General features: G+C 42.1%; 1 protein-coding gene across 1 annotated transcript in view; it reads left to right on the top strand.

The window, feature by feature from the left end:
* Positions 1 to 22639, top strand: part of MUC13 (mucin 13, cell surface associated) — a gene marked incomplete at its 5' end in the record, with an annotated part of 40851 nt that overhangs the window by 16488 nt on the left and 1724 nt on the right. The window contains 7 exons of the mRNA XM_082460979.1: positions 1663 to 1718; positions 11916 to 12067; positions 15772 to 15897; positions 16238 to 16367; positions 17012 to 17049; positions 18664 to 18748; positions 20938 to 21139. Of these exons, the coding sequence (XP_082317105.1) occupies positions 1663 to 1718; positions 11916 to 12067; positions 15772 to 15897; positions 16238 to 16367; positions 17012 to 17049; positions 18664 to 18748; positions 20938 to 21139 (789 nt within the window). The remainder of the gene's footprint in view (positions 1 to 1662; positions 1719 to 11915; positions 12068 to 15771; positions 15898 to 16237; positions 16368 to 17011; positions 17050 to 18663; positions 18749 to 20937; positions 21140 to 22639) is intronic.

Genomic DNA, 22639 nt, shown 5'->3' on the forward strand with positions numbered 1-22639 from the left:
TCTTGCAGCCCTTCAGACTGAGAGGTGTATATCCCCAAATCCTCAACGGGTGACCTGATAGAAGAAAAAAAAAGGAAAACCTTTTTCCTATGCCAGACGCTAATTTTGCAATCTCATTTTTTGGGATTAAGAAATTTGAAAGTGCTATGATCAGTAGGGGAGTTGGATAGAACCTTGGAGGTCATCCAGTGAACTTGTTCCTAAGTAGATTCCCAGGGCCCTGATGGTTTACAGAAATACCCGCTCTTCCTGATATTTAAAGGAATTAAAAGGAATATGGACATATTCTGGATACAAGGTTGCCCAGACTAACTAGAGCATCAAATATATTTGAATTTGACTAGAATAAAAGAGAAATGATTTAACATCTTTTTAAATGACATTGGTTGCCATGATTTTTTAAAATGTGGGATCCCTGTGGGAGAAAAATAATAAAATTCTTGGATTATATAATAAAAAAATTTGCACCAACCCAGTTCAACATTCATGTAATAAATATGGAGATGGGGTCCAAAGAGAGGAAGACATGTCCAGGGTCATGTCTTTCACAGTTAAGTCATTCAATCATCGGTCAACTGGTGTTTGTTGAGTGTTTCCTAGGCATTGCCCTGTGCTGAGTCCTATGGAATAGGGATGGGGATGGGCAGGCGGTAGGGGGTGTCATAAGAAAGAGAAAACGAACCCCATTCTTGGCATCAAAGAACTTATGTTCTAATTGAGACCCCCATCCTACCTCCACCTCACCCCTGCCAGAGGTCCCAGCTTAATCTCTGGCCACTTGTTAACAAGTGTCTAGAATTGTCTCTGCTCTTAGAACGCAACTCAGGCCTAAGAAGATCTACCTGTGCTGGAGCCCCTTCCAGCTCACAAAGCCATGTATCATATATTCTCTCTCACTTTCTCCACATGATAGCAATATGTGGTGGGAATTACTGCTATCTCAAATTTTCCAATGAGAAAGTGAGGTTCAAAGCAATTAAATTTTGCAAAAGCTAAGCGGAGAAGTTTGGCACTTCAGCCTGCTGCCTTCTGAGCCGCACTGCTTCTGAGCATTGGTGTGGGCTGCTCCTTCTTCCACTTGCTGGCCCCGCACTACCTACTGAAATGCTTTACAGCCCATTTCCTCTATGAAGCCCTCTCTGGTTCTCTGCGACTAGATGAGAGTTTCTTTGCACTTCCACGGTAGATTCTACTCTCTCTGGCACTTACCTCTCTCAACTTCATGGTGTAACCTCTTATTTGATCAGAGGCTGGGTCTGCCCATCTTGGTAATCTCTATGTCTCAGGCATGATGCCTTGGTAAGGTAGGCATTTAAGTCTTCCTTAGGTAAATTGATGAGTGTACAAAGTATGCATATAGGTAAGTCTAACAGTAACTTTGAAAAGACAAAACAAGTCAGTCACATTATTTTTAAGAGTATTGATTTGGCTGGGTGCTTCAGGTTTCCATCTTCTTCCTGGGTGGCTCTGAATTATATCAGAATCTTCCTATGTTAGAGCAAAAGTTACTGAAAGGTATTAGAGCGCATGGAAAGAATAAATAATTTGTTGTGTTATAGTTACATAATGAGTTTAGAAATGGATTTATGTTAAAACCTAGATGTAATATCACTTGTCCTCCCTCTTTGTAGTTGTTCTTAATTCTGTTCTTCTTCTCCACAGTTTAAAAATGCATTTAACAATACTGATTACGGACAGACTGTAATTGGTAAATTAAGGTAAGTTTGCTGTGGACCGATGGGGTACTTTGGAAGCAGGTTGTGTTTGCCTAACTTCTGTGTTCTCTTGCATACCCCATGTGGCACTGAGGCCCTAGGATGGCTAGTCACAGGTCAAGAAGAGATGATTAGTCTGAGTACCACGGAGGTTCCTGCCTCTGTTGTCACATTGACCCTGGCCTGGGTGGGCAGGGTGTAACCTGGGGATAGCAAGATGCTGCCTGTGATTGGCTACTCAGCAACTTGCACATATAGTCCAGGGCATTACCTGGTTCTGTTTGTTTGGTTTGATGCCTTGGCTACAAACCACACCTGGTCAATCCCTGGAATGTGCATTCAATGGGGTCAGGAGGAGAATGAATGGCTCACGGCCATCTCTTCCCTCATAGGGGGGAATGAGGCAGACAGGAAGACCCCAGTCATGCACCTGGCTACTGAAGGGCCTGTCGTGAGCTCTTTCTACAGTAAGAACAAGCATGCAGTGAGCTTATCAACATGCAGTGACCAGGGTTGCATGCTATTTGGGAACCCAAAGAGGCAGAGGATTCTCAAGAAGTCAGTGATTCCATCTTGGCCTTCTCTGAAACGTATTGATACACGAGTGCTACAGGCTGAGGAAAGAATGCTCTAAGGCAGGGGTCCTCAACCCCCGGGGGCAGCACAGCAGAAGGTGAGCGGCAAGCGAGCAAAGCTTCATCTGCCGCTCCCCATCGCTCCCCATTGCTCCCCATGGCTCCCCATCGCTCGAATTACCATCTGAACCATACCTGCCCCCATCGGTGGAAAAATTGTGTTCCATGAAACCGGTGCCTGGTGCCAAAAACACTGGGGACCACTGCTCTAAGGTGAACAGAACCATGCAGGAAAAGCAGCTTTAATGTATTTATATTTTATGGCTTTACTATTGCATCTATCTTTATAAACTTTGTCAAGTCGTTTGTGGAAAAACATACTATATATATTTAGATATGTGAATTCAGAGAAGACCTCCTAAAAGTGGTGAGTTTTGATCTTGGCGGTGAGCAAGGTGCACATGTGATGGGTAGCCAGAAGGCCAGCAGGCAGCTTAATGGGAGGCACGGTGCAAGCAGCAGGCAGAGAGGCTGGGCCCCGACGCAGAGGCTGGAAGCTGGAGGTACAGCAGACTGCTGAAGGTCTATGCATTGTTGAAGGGCATCAGGTTTGATTTAGGGGACAACAGGGAGTTCATGCGTCGGGATGACTGGATAAAAACAGTAACAGTGAGGTGTAAATCTGTGCTTGGATCCCTGCCTTGGCACATTATTGCTGTGTGACTGGGTAGGCATTTTAACCTCTCTGAACTTTTGTTGCCTCATCTCTGTAACTGGGATAATCTGATCAACCTTCCCAGAACCCTGGGAGGAGCAAATGAGATACCTTTGGAAAGATTCCCTGTGCAAAGTGCCTGGCACATAGTCAGTTTCAACAAGTTAGTTCCCCTTCTGTTTCCCTTCCAGAATATGGGACCCTGCAAGTATGATGGAGAGCTGGTCCCACAGAGTCACCTGGGGAAACTGTGGCACTCCTTGCATTCTTAAGGAGTTACTGAAAGGGGAGTTTGGAGGCAACCCCTTACCTGTGAGCTCAGTGTCCTGACAGGAGGGACTCCCCCAGCAGGGGGGCCATGGCAGGCAGATAGACCTCAGTCTCACCTCAGAAGGCATTTCTTAGGCTCCATACCAGTGCTCTCTCCTCTGAATCCCCAAGCTCTTTATTTACTGTCCAAATGTTGGAATTGGAAGGATCCTCAGAATTTCTCTAACTCTCAAACTTCTCTTTGGACAGAGGAGGACACTCAGGCTGAGGGAAGCTGGGACTGGTCTTGGACCACAAAAGATGGTGGCTATCCTGGGTCTAGATCTCTGGGCTCTTAACTCAGAGGCTAGTGCTCTAGTCATTTATACTACAGCTTTTTGTCACTTAAGAACACGGCCGCTCCATCATTTCCTTGAACTGTTCTGTAAGTGTCATGTCTTGTCTCCTGAATTGAGAGTATGCTAGCAGCTTCTTTAAATGAATGAATTATGGATGGCATTTCTTTCCTAGCCCCACTGCAAAACTATACCATAGATCTCTGGTCATCTTTCAACTGATAAAGAAAGCTTGTATCAAGTACCGCTTTCTCACTGCCCTATACCTTCCACTGTCACCTCCAAATCCCATCACGAACAAAGCATGATAGGAAATGTTAAATTAGAACTCTGAAGCCCATTTTGCTTTTTAGACTCCCTTTTGAGGTGATCATTCCTAAAAACAGAATTTGGTTCATGTTTTGGATTTTCTGGATTGTTCTGCAGAACCCACATGGCTGTGAACATTTTCTAAGTAGGCTGGCTATGTTTTCAAGCTTCTCTATTTCTTTAAAAGTCAGAAAGGAGTATTGGAAAACAATTGGACAGGAAAAATATATCCCGAGTCTTAAAAACACACAGCCACAAATCAGAGAGGGAAGAAGTTTTTTTTGTTGTGGTGGTTTTTTGTTTTTTGTTTTTTTGTCACAGAAGTCCCTTTTACTAGTGAAAGACTGAAAATAACCTCAATATCATAATAGGAGGTTGGTTAAGTACATTATGATACATGCATGGGATGGAATATTATGCAGCCATTTCAAATGATGTACACATTTTAAATGATGACAGGAAGATATTCACAACGTACCAAAAAATGAAAATGTACGCTAAAAAGAAGCATGTATAAAGGATTTTACCTTGCAAAAGTAAAATATATGCATGAAAAAAGACTGGTAATATTTAGAATCAGAAAAACAATTATTTAAAAATAAGAGTAATATATGTTTATTGTAAAAACTTTGGAAAAAACAGAAAATATGAATAGAAGACAAAAAAATCACTGACAGTCTCTCAACTCAGGGATATTTATGCATTTTGGTATATTTCCTTCTACTCTTTTTTTTTTAATAAATTTTTATTTATTTATTTATTTATTTTTGGCTGCATTGGGTCTTCGTTGCTGCGTGCAGGCTTTCTCTAGTTGTGGCGAGCAGGGGCTACTCTTTGTTGCGGTGCATGGGCTTCTCATTGCAGTGGCTTCTCTTGTTGCAGAGCATGGGCTCTAGTCACGTGGGCTTCAGTAGTTGTGGCTCGCAGGCTCTAGAGTGCAGGTTCAGTAGTTGTGGCGCACAGGCTTAGTTGCTCCACGGCATGTGGGATCTTCCCGGACCAGGGATCGAACCTGTATCCCCTGCATTGGCAGGCGGATTCTTAACCACTGTGCCACCAGGGAAGTCCCTTTCCTTCTATCTCCATTTCTATGAAAGCTGCTTCATCTGGTAGGGCCCGAGGGATCACTCCAGGATCACTGAAGCTGGTCCTCAACAGTGTAGCCATGGAGAAAAGGAAGAGCATGGCAGCAAACACAGGGATGGCAGGAGACAGCTGGACAGCCAGGTAGCGGCATTCGAAGACGAAGAAGAGTGTACATGTCCCCAGGATGAGGAAGAGGGTCAAATAGAAGATGCCCTTTTGCTGGGCCATCATCACACGGCCATCACAGCAGAAGGTGTTCCTGCCTAGGAGTTTCTCCCATTTCCGTGTCACCTTTCTCACCACCATCACAGACATGATTGGAATTCCTGGTCCAAAATGGGTTTTGTGATTACAAGAGGGAAGAAACAAAAGCTGAGCCCAGCTTTGAAATCACGTTGCCAGCTATTGCTTCCGCTGGGTCAAACATCATCAGAAGTCCAATTTCTAGCCCTGGAAAACAGTCTTCTCCTGATAAACTGGCCCAGCAAGAGAAGAAAGACCAGGAAGGGGAGCTGGGCCTGAACCTCGGAGACCGAACTCGGCCGGGAACCGAGGCCAGGAAGTGCACTGTCCCAGGGCACCGCGTTGGCCGCCCGAGGTGGCAGCAGCTTCTCCCCAGCCCGGAGGCTGCCTCCTCCTGACAAGGGGCCCCAGTGGTCGGGGCCCTAAACCAGCTGTGGCAACCGCCCACTGTGGGGCGAATGGCAGGAAGAAGTTTTTTAAAGTCCTTTTTTTTCTCTCAGTGGTTGTATCACTTGATTCTTTTTTGGATAATGAAAGAATTAGAACTTGGTACAGCTGATCTCAGGGCCCCAAGTTGCAGCGCTGATTAGAGAGATTCTTATGATGTCTTGCTCATAGCAAGCACTTAGTGTCTGGTGAAATGATTTGGTATTATATTCTATAAATTTATTTATTTATTTATTTATTATTTTTAGCTGTGTGGGGTCTTCGTTCCTATGTGAGGGCTTTCTCTAGTTGCGGCGAGCGGGGGCCACTCTTCATCGCGGTGCGCGGGCCTCTCACTATCGCGGCCTCTCTTGTTGCAGAGCACAGGCTGCAGACGCGCAGGCTCAGTAGTTGTGGCTCACGGGCCCAGTTGCTCCGTGGCATGTGGGATCCTCCCAGACCAGGGCTCGAACCCATGTCTCCTGCATTGGCAGGCAGATTCTCAACCACTGCGCCACCAGGGAAGCCCTTGGTATTATATTCTGATACTTCTCACCGCCCCATCCCTCCTTGGGATCAGTTCTCCTCTGGGTCAGGTGTGCCCAGGTCCAATCACACACACACACACACACACACACACACACACACACACACACACTTTGAAGCTGACTTCTGGCTTCCTGGGCCCTTTCTGGGAATGATCTAGACTCTGTATGGTTGATTACTGCTCTCTCTGTGCACAGGGAGGAACACACACCCCTCTGTCTCTCTCAAAGCACAAATCTGAGATTTTACAGCTCATCAAGAGACCTACTCTTGACTTTCTGCAGAAAGTGACAGCTTACTGTTTCAGATGTCACTTATTCTCCTTCTGGTTCACTCCAGGCTCCTCAATCCTAAGAATGATTGTCCACAATTTTTCTAAGTATCTTCCAACAAGACCTTGCTATAGTCCTAGATTTCCTCCGAATGCATGCTGAATAGAGATCTCTAGGCCTATAAATGGCCATCTTATGGCAACCCCATGCCTCCCTATGTGAGCCTAAAACAATGGGTAGGGACTAGTGCTGGGAGATCTGAGAGTCTGGGAGGTCTGAAGACCAATTTTTTTCTCTTTTTGGAATTTTATTTATTTTTTATACAGCAGGTTCTTATTAGTTATCTATTTTATACATATTAGTGTATATATGTCAATCAAAATCTCCCAAATCATCCCACCGCCACACCCCCCCTCCAGTTTCCCCCCTTGGTGTCCATATGTTTGTTCTCTACATCTGTGTCTCTATTTCTGCCCTGCAAACTGCTTCATCTGTACCATTTTTCTAGGTTCCACATATATGCGGTAATATGCGATATTTGCTTTTCTCTTTCTGACTTACTTCACTCTGTATGACAGTCTCTAGATCCATCCACGTCTCTACAAATGACCCAGTTTAGTTCCTTTCTATGGCTGAGTAATAGTCCATTGTATATATGTACCACATCTTCTTTATCCATTTGTCTGTCGATGGACATTTAGGTTGCTTCCATGACCTGGCTATTGTAAATAGTGCTGCAATGAACATTGGGGTGCATGTGTTTTTTTGAATTATGGCTTTCTCTGGGTATATGCCCAGTAATGAGATTGCTGGGTCATATGGTAATTCTATTTTTAGTTTTTTAAGGAACCTCCATACTGTTCTCCATAGTGGCTGTATCAATTTACATTCCCACCAACAGTTCAAGAGGGTTCCCTTTTCTCCACACCCTCTCCAGCATTTGCTGTTTGTAGATTTTCTGATGATCACCATTCTAACTGGTGTGAGGTGATACCTCATTGTAGTTTTGATTTGCATTTCTCTAATAATTAGTGATGTTGAGCAGCTTTTCATGTGCTTCTTGGCTATCTGTATGTCTTCTTTGGAGAAATGTCTGTTTAGGTCTTCTGCCCATTTTTTGATTGGGTTGTTTGTGTTTTTAATATTAAGCTGCATGAGCTGTTTATATATTTTGGAGATTAATCCTTTGTCCGTTGATTCATTTGCAAATATTTTCTCCCATTCTGAGGGTTGTCTTTTCATCTTGTTTGTAGTTTGCTTTGCAAAAGCTTTTAAGTTTCATTAGGTCCAATTTGATTATTTTTGATTTTATTTCCATTACTCTAGGAGATAGATCAAAAAAAATCTTGCTGTGATTTATGTCAAAGAGTGTTCTTCCTATGTTTTCCTCTAAGAGTTTTATAGTGTCTGGTCTTACATTTAGGTCTCTAATCCATTTTGAGTTTATTTTTGTGTATGGTGTTAGGGAGTGTTCTAATTTCATTCTTTTACATGTAACTGTCCAGTTTTCCCAGCACCACTTATTGAACAGACTGTCTTTTCTCCATTGTACATCCTTGCCTCCTTTGTCATAGATTAGTTGACCATAGGTGCGTAGGTGTATCTCTGGGCTTTCTATCCTGTTCCATTGATCTATATTTCTGTTTTTGTGCCAGTACCATATTGTCTTGATTACTGTAGCTTTGTAGTATAGTCTGAAGTCAGGGAGTCTGACACCTCCAGCTTCATTTTTTTCCCTCAAGACTGCTTTGGCTATTCGGGGTCTTTTGTGTCTCCATACAAATTTTAAGATTTTTTGTTCTAGTTCTGTAAAAAATGCCATTGGTAATTTGATAGGGATTGCATTGAATCTGTAGATTGCTTTGGGTAGTATAGTCATTTTCAGAATATTGATTCTTCCAATCCAAGAACTTGGTATATCTCTCCTTCTGTTGGTATCATCTTTAATTTCTTTCATCAATGTCTTATAGTTTTCTGCATACAGGTCTTTTGTCTCCCTAGGTAGGTTTATTCCTAGGTATTTTATTGTTTTTGTTGCAATGGTAAATGGGAGTGTTTCCTTAATTTCTCTTTCAGATTTTTCATCATTAGTGTATAGGAATGCAACAGGTTTCTGTGCATTAATTTTGTATCCTGCAAATTTACCAAATTCATTGATTAGCTCTAGTAGTTTTCTAGTGGCATCTTTAGGATTCTCTATGTATAGTATCATGTCATCTGCAAACAGTGACAGTTTTACTTCTTCTTTTCCAATTTGTATTCCTTTTATTTCTTTTTCTTCTCTGATTGCCGTGGCTAGGACTTCCAAAGCTATGTTGAATAATAGTGGTGAGAGTGGACATCCTTGTCTTGTTCCCGATCTTAGAGGAAATGTTTTCAGTTTTTCGCCATTGAGAATGATGTTTGCTGTGGGTTTGTTGTATATGGCCTTCATTATGTTGAGGTAGGTTCCCTCTATGCCCACTTTCTGGAGAGTGTTTATCATAAATGGGTGTTGAATTTTGTCAAAAGCTTTTTCTGCATCTATTGAGATGATCATATGGTTTTTATTCTTCAATTTGTTAATATGGTGTATCACATTGATTGATTTCTGTATATTGAAGAATCCTTGCATCCCTGGGATAAATCCCACTTGATATGGTGTATGATCCTTTTAATGTGTTGTTGGATTCTGTTTGCTAGTATTTTGTTGAGGATTTTTGCATCTATATTCATCAGTGATATTGGTCTGTAAGTTTCTTTTTTTGGAGTATCTTTGTCTGGTTTTGGTAACAGGGTGATGGTGGCCTCATAGAATGAGTTTGGGAGTGTTCCTTCCCCTGCAATTTTTTGGGAAGAGTTTGAGAAGGATGGGTGTTAGCTCTTCTCTAAATGTTTGATAGAATTCACCTGTGAAGCCATCTGGTCCTGGACTTTTGTTTGTTGGAAGATTTTTAATCACAGTTTCAATTTCATTACTTGTGATTGGTCTGTTCATATTTTCTATTTCTTCCTGGTTCAGTCCTGGGAGGTTATACCCTTCTAAGAATTTGTCCATTTCTTCCAGGTTGTCCATTTTATTGGCATAGCGTTGCTTGTAGTAGTCTCTTAGGATGCTTTGTATTTCTGCGGTGTCTGTTGTAACTTCTCCTTTTTCCTTTCTAATTTTATTAATTTGAGTCCTTTCCCTCTTTTTCTTGATGAGTCTGGCTAAAAGTTTATCAATTTTGTTTATCTTCTCAAAGAACCAACTTTTAGTTTTATTGATCTTTGCTATTGTTTTCTTTGTTTCTATTTCATTTATTTCTGCTCTAATCTTTATGATTTCTTTCCTTCTACTAACTTTGGGTTTTGTTTGTTCTTCTTTCTCTAGTTCCTTTAGGTGTAAGGTTAGATTGTTTATTTGAGGTGTTTCTTGTTTCTTGAGGTAGGCTTGTATTGCTATAAACTTCCCTCTTAGAACTGCTTTTGCTGCATCCCATAGGTTTTGGATTGTCATGTTTTCATTGTAGTTTGTCTTTATATTTTTTGATTTCCTCTTTGATTTCTTCAGTGATCTCTTGGTTATTTAGTAACGTATTGTTTAGCCTCCATGTGTTTGTGTCTTTTACATTTTTTTCCTCTGTATTTGATTTCTAATCTCATAGCGTTGTGATCGGAAAAGATGCTTGATATGATTTCAATTTTCTTAAATTTACCGAAGCTTGATTTGTGACCCAAGATGTGATCTATCCTGGAGAATGTTCCGTGTGCACTTGAGAAGAAAGTGTAATCTGCTCTTTTTGGATGGAATGTCCTATAAATTTCAATTAAATCTATCTGGTCTATTGTGTCATTTAAAGCTTATGTTTCCTTATTAATTTTCTGTGTGGATGATCTGTCCATTGGTGTGAGGTGTTAAAGTCCCCCACTATAATTGTGTTGCTGTCGATTTCCTCTTTTAGAGCTGTTAGCAGTTGCCTTATGTATTGAGGTGCTCCTATGTTGGGTGCATATATATTTATAATTGTTATATTTTCTTGGACTGATCCCTTGATCATTATGTAGTGTCCTTCCTTGTCTCTTGTAACATTCTTTATTTTAAAGTCTATTTTATCTGATATGAATATTGCTACTCCAGCTTTCTTTTGATTTCATTTGCATGGAATATCTTTTTCCATCCCCTCACTTTCAGTCTGTATGTGTCCATAGGTCTGAAGTGGGTCTCTTGTAGACAGCATATATATGGGTCTTGCTTTTGTATCCATTCAGCAAGCCTGTGTGTTTTGGTTGAAGCATTTAATCCATTCATGTTTAAGGTAATTATGTATGTTCCTATGACCATTTTCTTAATTGTTTTGGGTTTGTTTTTGTAGGCCCTTTACTTCTCTTGTGTTTCCCACTTAGAGAAGTTCCTTTAGCATTTGTTGTAGAGCTGGTTTGGTGGTGCTGAGTTCTCTTAGCTTTTGCTTGTCTGTAAAGCTTTTGATTTCTCCATCGAATCTGAATGAGATCCTTGCCAGGTAGAGTAATCTTGGTTGTAGGTTCTTCCCTTTCATCACTTTAAATATATCATGCCACTTCCTTCTGGCTTGTAGAGTTTCTGCTGAGAAATCAGCTATTAACCTTATGGGAGTTCCCTTGTATGTTATTTGTCATTTTTCCCTTGCTGCTTTCAATAATTTTTCTTTGTCTTTATTTTTTGTCAGTTTGATTACTATGTGTCTCAGCGTGTTTCTCCTTGTGTTTATCCTGTATGGGATTCTCTGCACTTCCTGGACTTGGGTGGCTATTTCCTTTCCCATGTTAGGGAAGATTTTGACTATAATCTCTTCAAATATTTTCTCAGGTCCTTTCTCTCTCTCTTCTCCTTCTGGAACCCCTATAATGCAAATGTTGTTATGTTTAATGTCTCAGAGGTCTCTTGGGCTTTCTTCATTTCTTTTCATTCTTTTTTCTTTAGTCTGTTCTGTGGCAGTGAATTCCACAATTCTGTCTTCCAGGTCACTTACCTGTTCTTCTGCCTCAGTTATTCTGCTATTGATTCCTTCTAGTGTAGTTTTCATTTCAGTTATTGTATTGTTCATCTCTGTTTGTTTGTTCTTTAATTCTTCTAGGTTTTTGTTCTTTAATTCTTCTAGGTCTTTGTTAAACATTTCTTGCATCTTCTTGATCTTTGCCTCCGTTCTTTTTCCTAGGTCCTGGATCATCTTCACTATCATTATTCTGAATTCTTTTTCTGGAAGGTTGCCTATTTCCACTTCATTTAGTTGTTTTTCTGGGGTTTTATCTTGTTCTTTCATCTGGTACAAAGTCCTCTGCCTTTTCATCTTGTCTATCTTTCTGTGAATGTGGTTTTCCTTCCACAGGCTGCAGAATTGTATTTCTTCTTGCTTCTGCTGTGAAGACTAATTTGTTGATGCTTCAGTTCAATTCATCAAGTAATGGATTCATTTCATTTTTAGCACATCTCCTTCAGCAAGATCTGAAATTCGTACTGTTCGTGTAGAAGTAGTAAACATTTTTATAGAAACTACAAAAGAAACTGAAGAAAACATATCACGTGCCATTGAAAAGGCAATTGCAAACAGCCCAACTGAGTTTGCAGAATACAAAAGTAAGTATGAAATAATTTTATACAACGATTACCTGAAGACCTATCTACTTTTTCATAAATTTTTCTATTATATATTTGAAGGGGGCCAGAAGCACTGGATAATTGAATCCACGACATCTCCCAGTTTCCTTTGAATCTGTCCTTTCTTCCTCCCTCCCTTTCCCCTGTCATTTGGCTTCTGCTCCTTTATAACCATCCCCCAAGTCATCAGACTGACTAGTTTGTTCCTCTTCTTGGAAGGTAGTCTTGGACAAACAGCTTCTGAACCAGGAAAGATGAAGAAAGGAGAAACAAGAAGGCTCTATACCAAGTTTTAGCTTTCCAAATGCTATAGAAAGTTTTATCTATACTGTTTCCCCTTTAGGCGGACACACACCCCCATAGGACAGCTGTTAACAGTTCATTTTTACTGTGTTACAAACACCCCAAATCTTAGTGGCCTAAACAACAACCATTTATTTATTATAACGCTATAATTCTGTGGGTCAGAATTTGGGCTGGGCTTACCTGGGCGGTTCCGCTCATCTAGGCGGGGCTTGGCTGATCTCTGCTGGGCTCACTGAAGCATCAGCCATTAGCTGCCAGGTAGATCAGCTGAGGGCTGACTGATCTAAAATGGCTCAGCTGGACGGTTTGTCTCTGCTCCGCATGATCTCTCATCCTCCAGCAGGTTAGTCCAAAAGGGTTTCAAGAGCAGCAAGAGGGCACATTTCAGTACACAGGTGCTTCTCACTCTCTGCTAATGTTATATTTACAACTGTCCTGATGGCCAAAGCAATTCACATGACAAAGCACAGTGTGGCAGGCCCTACCAAGGGGCATGGACACAGGAAGGCAGGAATAAACTGGTACTATTACTGCAATCACCACAGCAGTCTTCAGGAGTTCCTCATCTCAGAGGTGTCCAGGGCCAGCCCTGGGGGCAGCTCTGTGCAACTGGTTCTCAGTCCTGGTTGCCAAACCCATAGGCCTCTGTTGAGACACAACTTATCTGACTTTTCTGTAGCATTTGATACTAGTATCCTCCCATTCCTGAAGTCCTCTTCTCTCTGGACCTCTGCTCACCATTCTCCTGATCCCATTCTGCCTTCCTCATCTTTCATTTTGATCCTTCTACGACTCCTTCTTTAGTCTCTTAAATTTTTGCTTTTGGCTTATTGTAACCTCCATGTCCTAGTTTGCAAAACTTATTTCTCTTTTTGAAAATATAATCAAATTCTGTTCATTTATAGTTTTCTAGCACCTTCTCTCTTTTTCGAGATTTCACAGATGCTCACTGTTATCTCAGGACCTGGAATGTAAATGCTCTGGAATAAAACACTTAAAAGTCTATCAGAAAGGATGGGGGCTCCCCTGCACTGTACCTGCTCCATGGGCTGTGGTCCCTTTAGCAATGTCCATTCAACTCTTTTCCATCCAAGTATTATTTCCTGGCAGAAGAGACTGGAGAAAAATTGTTCTGAAGCCATTCTGTTTTTTTCATGTCATTCATCAACATTACACCAACCAGGCCTGGCCTTTCCATGAGCCCCTGTAACATGGAAAACATACACACCCTTTCATTCATTTGCCCATTTTAATTTTTAACCCTTTGCTCTTTGTTGTTGGATTTTTGTTGTTGTTGTTGTTTTGGGTTTTGTTTGTGGCAAGCCTGAGCTCATTTGGGACTCTAGACTGTCTCTGTCACACTTTTAATATTCCATCTTTGGTTATGGGACCTTCTTTTTATATTTTATGTCTCTCATCTGAGAGCTTCCTGTGCAAACTATGCCAGTTTCTTATATTACCTGGCCCTCTCCCATTTTTTTTTTTTTCTTTATAGCTTGTTGGGATCATCTGCAGCTGCACAGTTAGAATTACATTTTCAGAGCTTCTTACTTTCCTGAACTGTTTTCATCTTCCGGAGTCTCATGCCATGGAACTACACCTTATCCTTTTTGAACATTTCAATATTTACTCTCTCAAAGTCATTATCCTCTTTCTGGCTATCACTTGGTCCTTGTCTTCCAAGGGACTCATCACTTCTACCTGCCAATAAATTTCTCCTCAGGGTCAGAATTTGGTCCAGAGTAGCAATTCATGCCGTCAGAACCTCTATCACCGGAAGATGAAATTGTCAGCAAAGCAAGACAAAAACCTTATCATATGCTCTGCTTTTGGCTGAATGAGACTTCTAGCAAGTGTGAGGAAGTTGAGGATCCCCATCAGCATGGGGACTGACCACTCCAAGTGGTTGTCAGATGAAAATAACCAGTGCATTCTTCAAAATAAAGTTGGGGACCCATGCAATTCTCTCATTTGGCTCTACTTAGTAACTGCCTTGGTTCTGAGCCCTGGAAGACTTGAAACCATCTGGTCTCAGTGCTGAGAATTGCTCTGTTTTTGGACAACTCTTCTCAACATCTCTCCACTCTGAGACCAGGCATGTGCTCTTAGGTACATTAACAGATTACCAAATGATGCCAGCTAGAGATGGCCACAGGAGCATGAGCTGCCCAGCACATGGAAGGGAGAGCTCAGAACTTTTAGAGAAAAACACCTTTTCCTGCTCTCTTGCTTCTGCTGCAAAGACAGATTCTCTTTTCTGTGTCAAAAGTTGTAGAATCTCTTTCTCTGGTTTTTATTTAGAGGCATTTTCAAATGGCAGGTAATGAAGGAAGGTTAGTTACAGGTTTGGGATGTTTAGAAGAGAGTAACCACATATCTGTTCTACCTGCTCCTATTCTCTCCCCCTAATCTATTCTCAGATTCATCTTTTTGTCCCTAATGTCTTCCAATCTGCTTCTAGACTAACATTCTTAAAAGATGGCTTTCTCATGCCATGCTTCTGTTCAGAATCTATCAATGGATTCTCAGGCTTGTAGGATAAAAGTCAGTGTCCGTAACCTGACATTCAAACCCTGCTATACCAATGAGTGAACAAAAGAATGATTACTTGTTGAGTATCTTATATTGGACAATTGCATTTACATTAGTTCATTCAGTTCTCACAACAATCATGTGAAACAAGAATCATTAGCCCATTTCATAGATGGAGGGAACTTGGACCCACCACAAATTAAGATTGAACAAAAAGCCCACGGCCAATCAACGGTAGAGCCAAGAGTTCTCACTTTTGTTCCTCCTCACCACACTGCCTCTCCCCTGCCCAAGTACAACTCCATCACTCCCGGACAAGAATCCTTTACTTCTTTTCATGCTTTGTTTACTCCACTTAGACCTTGCCTCTCCTTTGACTGTTCAAATCTTTCCTATCTTTCAAGACTTAGCCCAATTTCCACCTCCTCCACGATGTTACCTTTAGCTACTTGAGCCCCTGAATTCCCACTGTACTTAAAGTCTGTATTATGAGTTGCTGGATGCAACTCTCTAAGGGTGTAAACAGGTAAGTCTCCAAAGATGGGGTCCAAAACTTATGCAGCTACTGTGTCCCTTGTGGAACCTAGCAAAGAGGTAGGTGCAAAAGAGATTTGGAACATCATTGCATTGCACTGGATTGAATTAATTTTAATTGAATAATATAAGGAAATAGTTATAGAAGAGATCCCCTGGGGAGTTGAATTTCAGAATCTCAGATTTTCATTGGTTGAATCCCAAAATGTGTTAAAAGGCAACAATAACCACAATGGAATGGGGTGCTTTCACAGGTTACCTTATCCATATTGTCTTGCTAAATATGTCTTTGAATTATTTGTACCTCTTAGAGCAAGATTGGTGTGATTATTATGGCTGTAAGAAAAAGGATGCGCAAGATGACTGCGCCAGTGGTTTACTATGTCAGTGCAAACCGGGGCTGCAGAGACCGAGACCACAGATCCCTCTGTGTGTTGGTAAGTGTTCCACCTGCTTCTAAATGTTCTTCGTGCCTCCTCCACTCTCTCCTTTTGCATTTGCAAAGTACACACTTTCCTGCTGAGGTTTCCATGTGCATTTCAGAGTCCGAGGGATGTGAATTTTGGCTTTAGTCCTGTGGGCCTGGATAGGGCCTTGGCTAAGAGCTGGTGAGGAGGCCCTCATGCCACTTCACAGGGCACACGTCAAGTGCAGAGCCACTGAGCACCTTGTTTTACCCAGAAAAAGCAACGTGAAAAAATTGTATTATGTGATGTGTCACTTTGGTGTTGAAGGGGTTGTTTCTGAAAATTACCCAGAAATCACTCTCTTTTGAAGCTTTGGATCCAAAGTGTCCTGGTAACTGCAACACAGAGAACAAGAGGCAATGCCTAGTGAAGAACAGCGGGGAAGCTAAATGCGTGTGCCTGCCAGGCTACAAGGAAGATAATCGTAGGATCTGTCAACCGTAAGAGAAATCACTCCTTTTTCATCTTGTCATAGCTGAAGCTAGGCAAAAAGGATAGCGCTTGTCACATATGTGTGAGTTTAGGGTCTGGAAGTTGGTTCGCTGGCATAAGTTGGTAGGTACAGAGCATCACCATCACCACCATCATCATCATCATCAGTTTTTGAACATTCTCCGTGTGCTGGGAACCAGAGCAGGTAATGCTTCTCATACAACAACAGTCAGGAATGTATTTATTCCCCATTTTCAAGTGAGGAAACTGAAGCTCGGAGAATATAAATGACATGTCCCCACTCACAGGGCAGAGCCAGGTGGTCTCGCAGCCCGAGGGGGTCCCACTAAGCTCCATGCCTCTGGGACTCGGCTTCGCCCAGACTGCTGAATCCTCCTGGCGCTCAGAAGATGGAGCGTTCAGTTGCTAGCAAATGGAACCACACGGGATTGTGTACCCCCTCAACCTTCCAGAGTGCCATGAAAGGTGCTCACCTGGAAGAATGGGAGCGTAAGGAAGAAAAGAGAAAGAGGAGACGGAACGGGGAGGAGAGAATGAAAGAAAGATGCAAGGAAGACATGGAGGTTGGGTGGGAACTCTGACCTGCTCCCACAAGGCTCCTTACCATGGTCTCCTACTCCTTGTATTTTAGGTGTGCGTTTGGCTACAGCGGAGTTGATTGTGAAGACTGTGAGTAGAAGAGTCTTGCTTTGTTAATAAGCTTCTAAGAAACAGACATTGACCACATTCAAAATTCTGTCCAGTTCCCCAAAGTCTCTGGCTTGTTTCATAAAGAGAGAGAAAATCTACCTGGGAGTTTGTCTTCTGGGTCAGGCCACTCCATGCTCACACTTAGGTTGTGGGCAGAGCCTCTCTGTTATGGGAAATAATAGAACTCAGCCCAAGAGGTGGGCTGGTGCCTCTGGACTTGTCCCAGGCCAAAGAAGGTTGTCCCAACATTATATTCATTTCCTACATTAGATTAAATATGCATTGTCTGTTACTAAAAAGGATAAAGACCAGTATATCCCAAAAATGTTTATGTTCACAGTAGAGCAGAACTAGAAACCAGACGTTCAAATACTCAAATCATCTTTTTGTCTCAGAGCTATTTACTAATTTGGGATGTGTTGTCATAAATTCAGTTGCTTGGTTCCCTCCCAGGCCCTACCCCCACCAGATTGGGACAATACTAACTGTATATTTTAAATGATTTCATATTTTAAATTTTATATAATGAACTAAAAGATCAATGATCCAAGATGAAGGGAGTATTCCTGTTAGCCTCCCAGCCAGCCACAAAGTTAGTGATAAGAAATGCTTTTAATTTCTACTGTATTTTGTTGTAAGGCTGGGTTTGCTAAGTCATTTCTTCTGGGCTTTCAGTGTCTACACCTATAAAATGAGAAGTTTGGATCAGCTAACCTTTGAGGGATTTTCCAGACTTAATAGTCGATGACCCCTTGCATCCTGGTTAGAGGTGGCATATATGGCAGTCATGTAGCAGAAAGAATCAAAGGGATCTAGAGCAGCACTGTCCAATAGAAATGTAACACGAGCTTCAGATTTAATTTCAGATTTTAAAAGCTCTAAGTAAAATTTAAAAAGTAAAGAGGAATAGGTGAAATTGATTTTAATAACATTTTATTTCACTCAACATATAGAAAATAATATCATTTCAATAGGCAATCAATACAAGCATGATTAATGAGATATTTTACATTTTTTTCATACTGTGTGTTTGAAATCTGCTGTGTATGTTAAAATTGCACTTACATGCCACCCCATAGCCATATTTCAAGTGCTCAAGAGCGTTAAACAAGCAGATTTAGCGGAGAGTGGGTGGTAATGAACCTCCAGACTCTTCCCTCATCAATTCCATCAAGCTCCTCTGTTAGTGACAAATTTAACTCCAACCTAGTTCCCCTAGTTTATCAGCAAAGTCCGTTATGGCAGGCAGGCAAAGGCAGCAGAGGTAAGGAGGTAGTGTGGACCTCTGATGAGATCTCACCCCCCACAAAGCCCAGGAAGGTCCTGCCACCATGGCCTCCTCTGTGCTTATGGACTTCTTTTATCTGGCAAGGTTGTCTCTTTTGATTGGGTTCTGAAGACACAGTTGGGGGTGGGCAGACAGAGGGCTAAAGGAGGTGAGCCACCCACCCATCCTGGTCCTGGAAGAGGGTCAGAAACCAGAGCCCAATTGTCCTCTTGGCCAGGAACCACTGGGAACACATGTACCTGTGCAGTAGACAGTGGGAGTCTGCTTGGGGGAAGCCGTTCCTACTCTTCTCTTTTCCCTTTCAGCATTTCAGCTGATCCTCACGATCGTGGGCACCATTGCTGGCATCCTCATTCTCGGCATGGTGATTGCACTCATCTTCTCAGTGAGGTACGGGGTGAAGTGTCCCTTTCCTGGGGCACAGTGCCACTGGCATTACACTCTGGTTTCCAAACATGCCCAGCCTTTCCTGGGCAAGAGAAGAAAAATAGGGCGAGGCCTCTCTAATACCATTGCCCTTTTTGTCTTACCTGAATTTTCTTCTGATTCTATAAGCTACACATGATCACTGAAGAAAATAGAAAATGTGTAAAGGAGCAGACTAAAAAGTCACCCACAAAACCCACCACCCTGAAGCAACCAACATTTTGGCATACATCCTTCCAGGTTTTTTGCTACTTTTTAAAATGATGTTATATATGTAATTTAGTATCTTTTGTGCTTTAAAATTTTTTTTGTTGAGGTTTGTTTTTGCTTAATACTATAAAGTGACATAGCAACCATTTTCTGCTGTCATTAAAAACTCTTTTGGGAGTTCAGGGTTTTTTTTTTTTTTTGAGCACAAGCCACCCATTCTCCTTGCTTGGCCCTGCAATAAACCTTTATCTGCTCAAAAACAAAACAAAACAAAACAAAACACTCTTTTGTTAGCAGTATTTAACTCCACTGATGTTGTCAGATATAATTTTCATTAAGTCACTCCCCTGCCCAGGACCTCGCTGCAAATAGCCTAACATCCACCTCAACTGAGCCGCCTGGGTTTTAAGTAGAAACGTTATCTCTGCATGACCTTTTCTCAGCTTGTGCCTTAAGTGACCTTCTTAAAAACTTAAGTAGGGTCCATTCATTTAGTCTACAAACATTTAGATAAAGTTCCCTCCATTAATAGAGATGGAATACTATCATCTATTCCATTCTAAATGTGCCAAGTGAGGAACCACTCTGATTTAAAAAAAAGCTACTTTTTGAAAATTACCTTTAGCTAATATCTTATATTTTGGCAAAATAGGTTTTTTTGCACTGTAATGTGAGAGGATAGAGTTTACATTCCTAAAATATTTTGTTTCTTTTTTTTTTCTTCTTTTACTCCATTTTGATATTAACTCTTCCCCAGAGACTTGATTATAAGGATGCCAAGCTGGGAACTGAGAACACGACTTCCCCTTTTCCAGGGGTGGGGGTATGGGGGACAGGACATTCGACTCTGGAGCAAGGCTGCTTCCTCCACAGTGGACCAGCTCACTGCCCCAGTCTCCAGGGTCCTCAGGGACTGTGATAGAGCTTGTGCCCCTTGAGAGCCTTGGTTCTCAGTTCCCCTTCCTGCTGCAGAGCCCCGTTTGCTCTTTGCTCAGCCACAGATTCATGACTCTTGGGAGCTCTCCAAGAATTATAATTTCTTGCCCATTCCAAAGGGAAGGAAGCCTCTTGTCAGTCACCTTAGATGGGAGTGCTGTCACAGGGCAGGAACTCAGTGGCGGGCTGGGCTGACCATCAGGGTCACCAGGTGAGTGGGTCTTCCTTTCTGACATTCCAGTGTCTGAAAGTCACCCCAGAACTGCCCTGTGGCCATAATGGATGCCTCTGGCCCCACTACCCATATTCTAACAGGGCAGGACTGTCGCTGCAGGCCAGAAGGAGAGAAGGGTCATGATCAGAGTTAATTGGGGGACAGGTGCCTCCCTCACCTGCAAGTCCTCCCACTTGGCTTTGAATGCTTACACTTGAGGTCCTTGAGGGCCCACAGAACAACCTGGGAAACTCCTATTTCTCCTTAAGACCTTTATGCCTTGAACTCATTTTATTCACTGAGGTGCTTCTGTAGACATTGACTTTGCCTGAATGAAAAATTGTATCACAAATCATCTTTTTCTTTGACTTTTATTATCATTTCCATAAATAATGCGAAGGCACACTGAAAAATTCTAACATTATTAGCAAAATGTAAATGGGACTGGAGGAATTAGATGGTAATGTTGGATCAGGGTTAACATTCTGGTTTTGATGGTTACATGGAGCTTATGAGGAGACTTAGGGAATCTACACTGAATGAAGTAATGAAGTGTTACCAGTAATGGACATCAGGTCTGCAGTTTATTCTTAAATGGTTCAGAAATGTTAACAGTCGGGGAATCTGGGTGATAGATGTATGGGAGCTCTGTGTAATTTTTTTTTTTTTGGTAACTTACATGTAAATTTGAAATTATTTCAAAAATTTAAAACATTTTGAAGAAAGAATATTAACATTTGCTTCAAGGAACTTGCCGCCATTGTCAGATCCTAATTCCTGTTACTGATTACAGATCAAAGAACAAAAGCAGGAATGTGGAAGAAGAGAACTTGATTGAGAACGATTTTCGAAATCTGAAACTGCGGGAGACCGGCTTTAGCAATCTAGGAGCAGATGGGAGCATCTTCCCTAGGATCAGGGTGAACCTACCCAAAGAGAGTCAGCCACAGAATCCCTACGTAGTCCAGGGTGGTCTACCCCGCGCAGACTATTAGGTGAGTCTTTGCATGCTTTCTGTTTGCCTTTGCAGAGTGAAATTTCCCAGGGCCGACTTGGGACCTGACTATTGTATCATCAGCAGCCCTGGCTGCCCAGTAGACTTTTTTTTTTAATCGAAAGCTATTGAAAATAGCCACCACTTGGTCCCTAACACTGACCATCTATGTGACTTTAGACACACCACTTAATTTCTCTATTCATCTATTTCCTCAGCTATAAAAAAGGAAGCTTAATTCAGATGCCCTTAAGGTCTCCTTAAATTATATGTTTCTTGGGATACAACTCCAGTGGTTGTGATGACAATTCCCAGACTGCTGAAGGGCCTAGGACCTAGGTCAGGCCTGGGGAGGACTGTTGGATGTAAACATGGTTCTGTTTACGTGGATCCTTTCCAGCCAGCCCACATGAAGGCAAATCTCTCCTTTCCTCCCCGCCCTGCCCCAGACCACAAGGCCACCCTATCAATTTCTAAAGCGACAAGGCAAGTGAGGCTGATAATATTTTCTTTCCCTTGGGAGGACTTTCAAGGCAAGTAGCTTGTCCTTGTTAGATTTGTTTTGGAGAATCGTAGCTGGCATTGCTCAGTGTGACCAAATGAAATGCTGAAAGGAGAAAGCCTGTCAGAGAGGACTCCCTCAGGGAGGAGTGACAAGACAGAAGGAAGAGGAAAAGTGGCCAGAGAAGAGAGAGGGGGAAGAAGAGAGGAAAGGAGAGAAATGACTTGTTTAAAAGAGGAAGAGTGGGGAGAAAGGGAAAGAAGGAGGAGTAAGTTATCCCCAGGAGAGAAGAAAAATAAAGAGGCTGAAAGAGAAGGGGGACCCTCGAGGGTGGTAGAGGGGCCGGGGAAGGGGAGAACAGTATCCCCACTCCCTGTGTGCGAGCTTTGCTTCTGCAGGCGGCCCAGGTGAGCGGGTCATCCTTTGCGGATCTTAACACACTTTGAATATTCTGGGAAAATCTGACTTATTTTTCGTTTGAAATCCCACGGTTGATTTTACATATCAAGTTTCCTTCAGTCATGGAATCTAAGTGTTCCATGCATGCACGAAGGGATGACTTGCACAAAATGTGCCATGTAGGGTCGGACACAGGGTCTAGCCAGCAAGAGCCGAGAATGGACCTCCCTTTGGTCCTACCTGAGGTGAACCTTAACCATGGAACTCATTTCAAACCTCCCTTTCCCCACAGTGGAGCCCTTACTTCAAGTATAACCTCTGAAGAAAGCTCTTTAGTGGCTGAGCAGGCATGGGATTTAGAATCAGACAGACCTGTGTTCACAGCCTGGCCCTTCCTGCTACGAGCTGTGTGATCTCAGACAAGTTATTTGACTTCTCTGGGTTTGTTTTCTCATCTGTGAAATGGTTAAAATGAAGCCTACCTCAGAGGGTAAAGATCAAATAAGTCAAAATGCATAAAGAACACAGCACGATGGGTTCTAATTTGAATAATAGTATTCAAATTGTGTTAATTACAGTAATGTTAATCATTTATGAATC

Source organism: Balaenoptera physalus (genome assembly GCF_965194825.1).
Source record: "Balaenoptera physalus genome assembly, chromosome: 4".
NCBI lineage: Eukaryota > Metazoa > Chordata > Mammalia > Artiodactyla > Balaenopteridae > Balaenoptera > Balaenoptera physalus.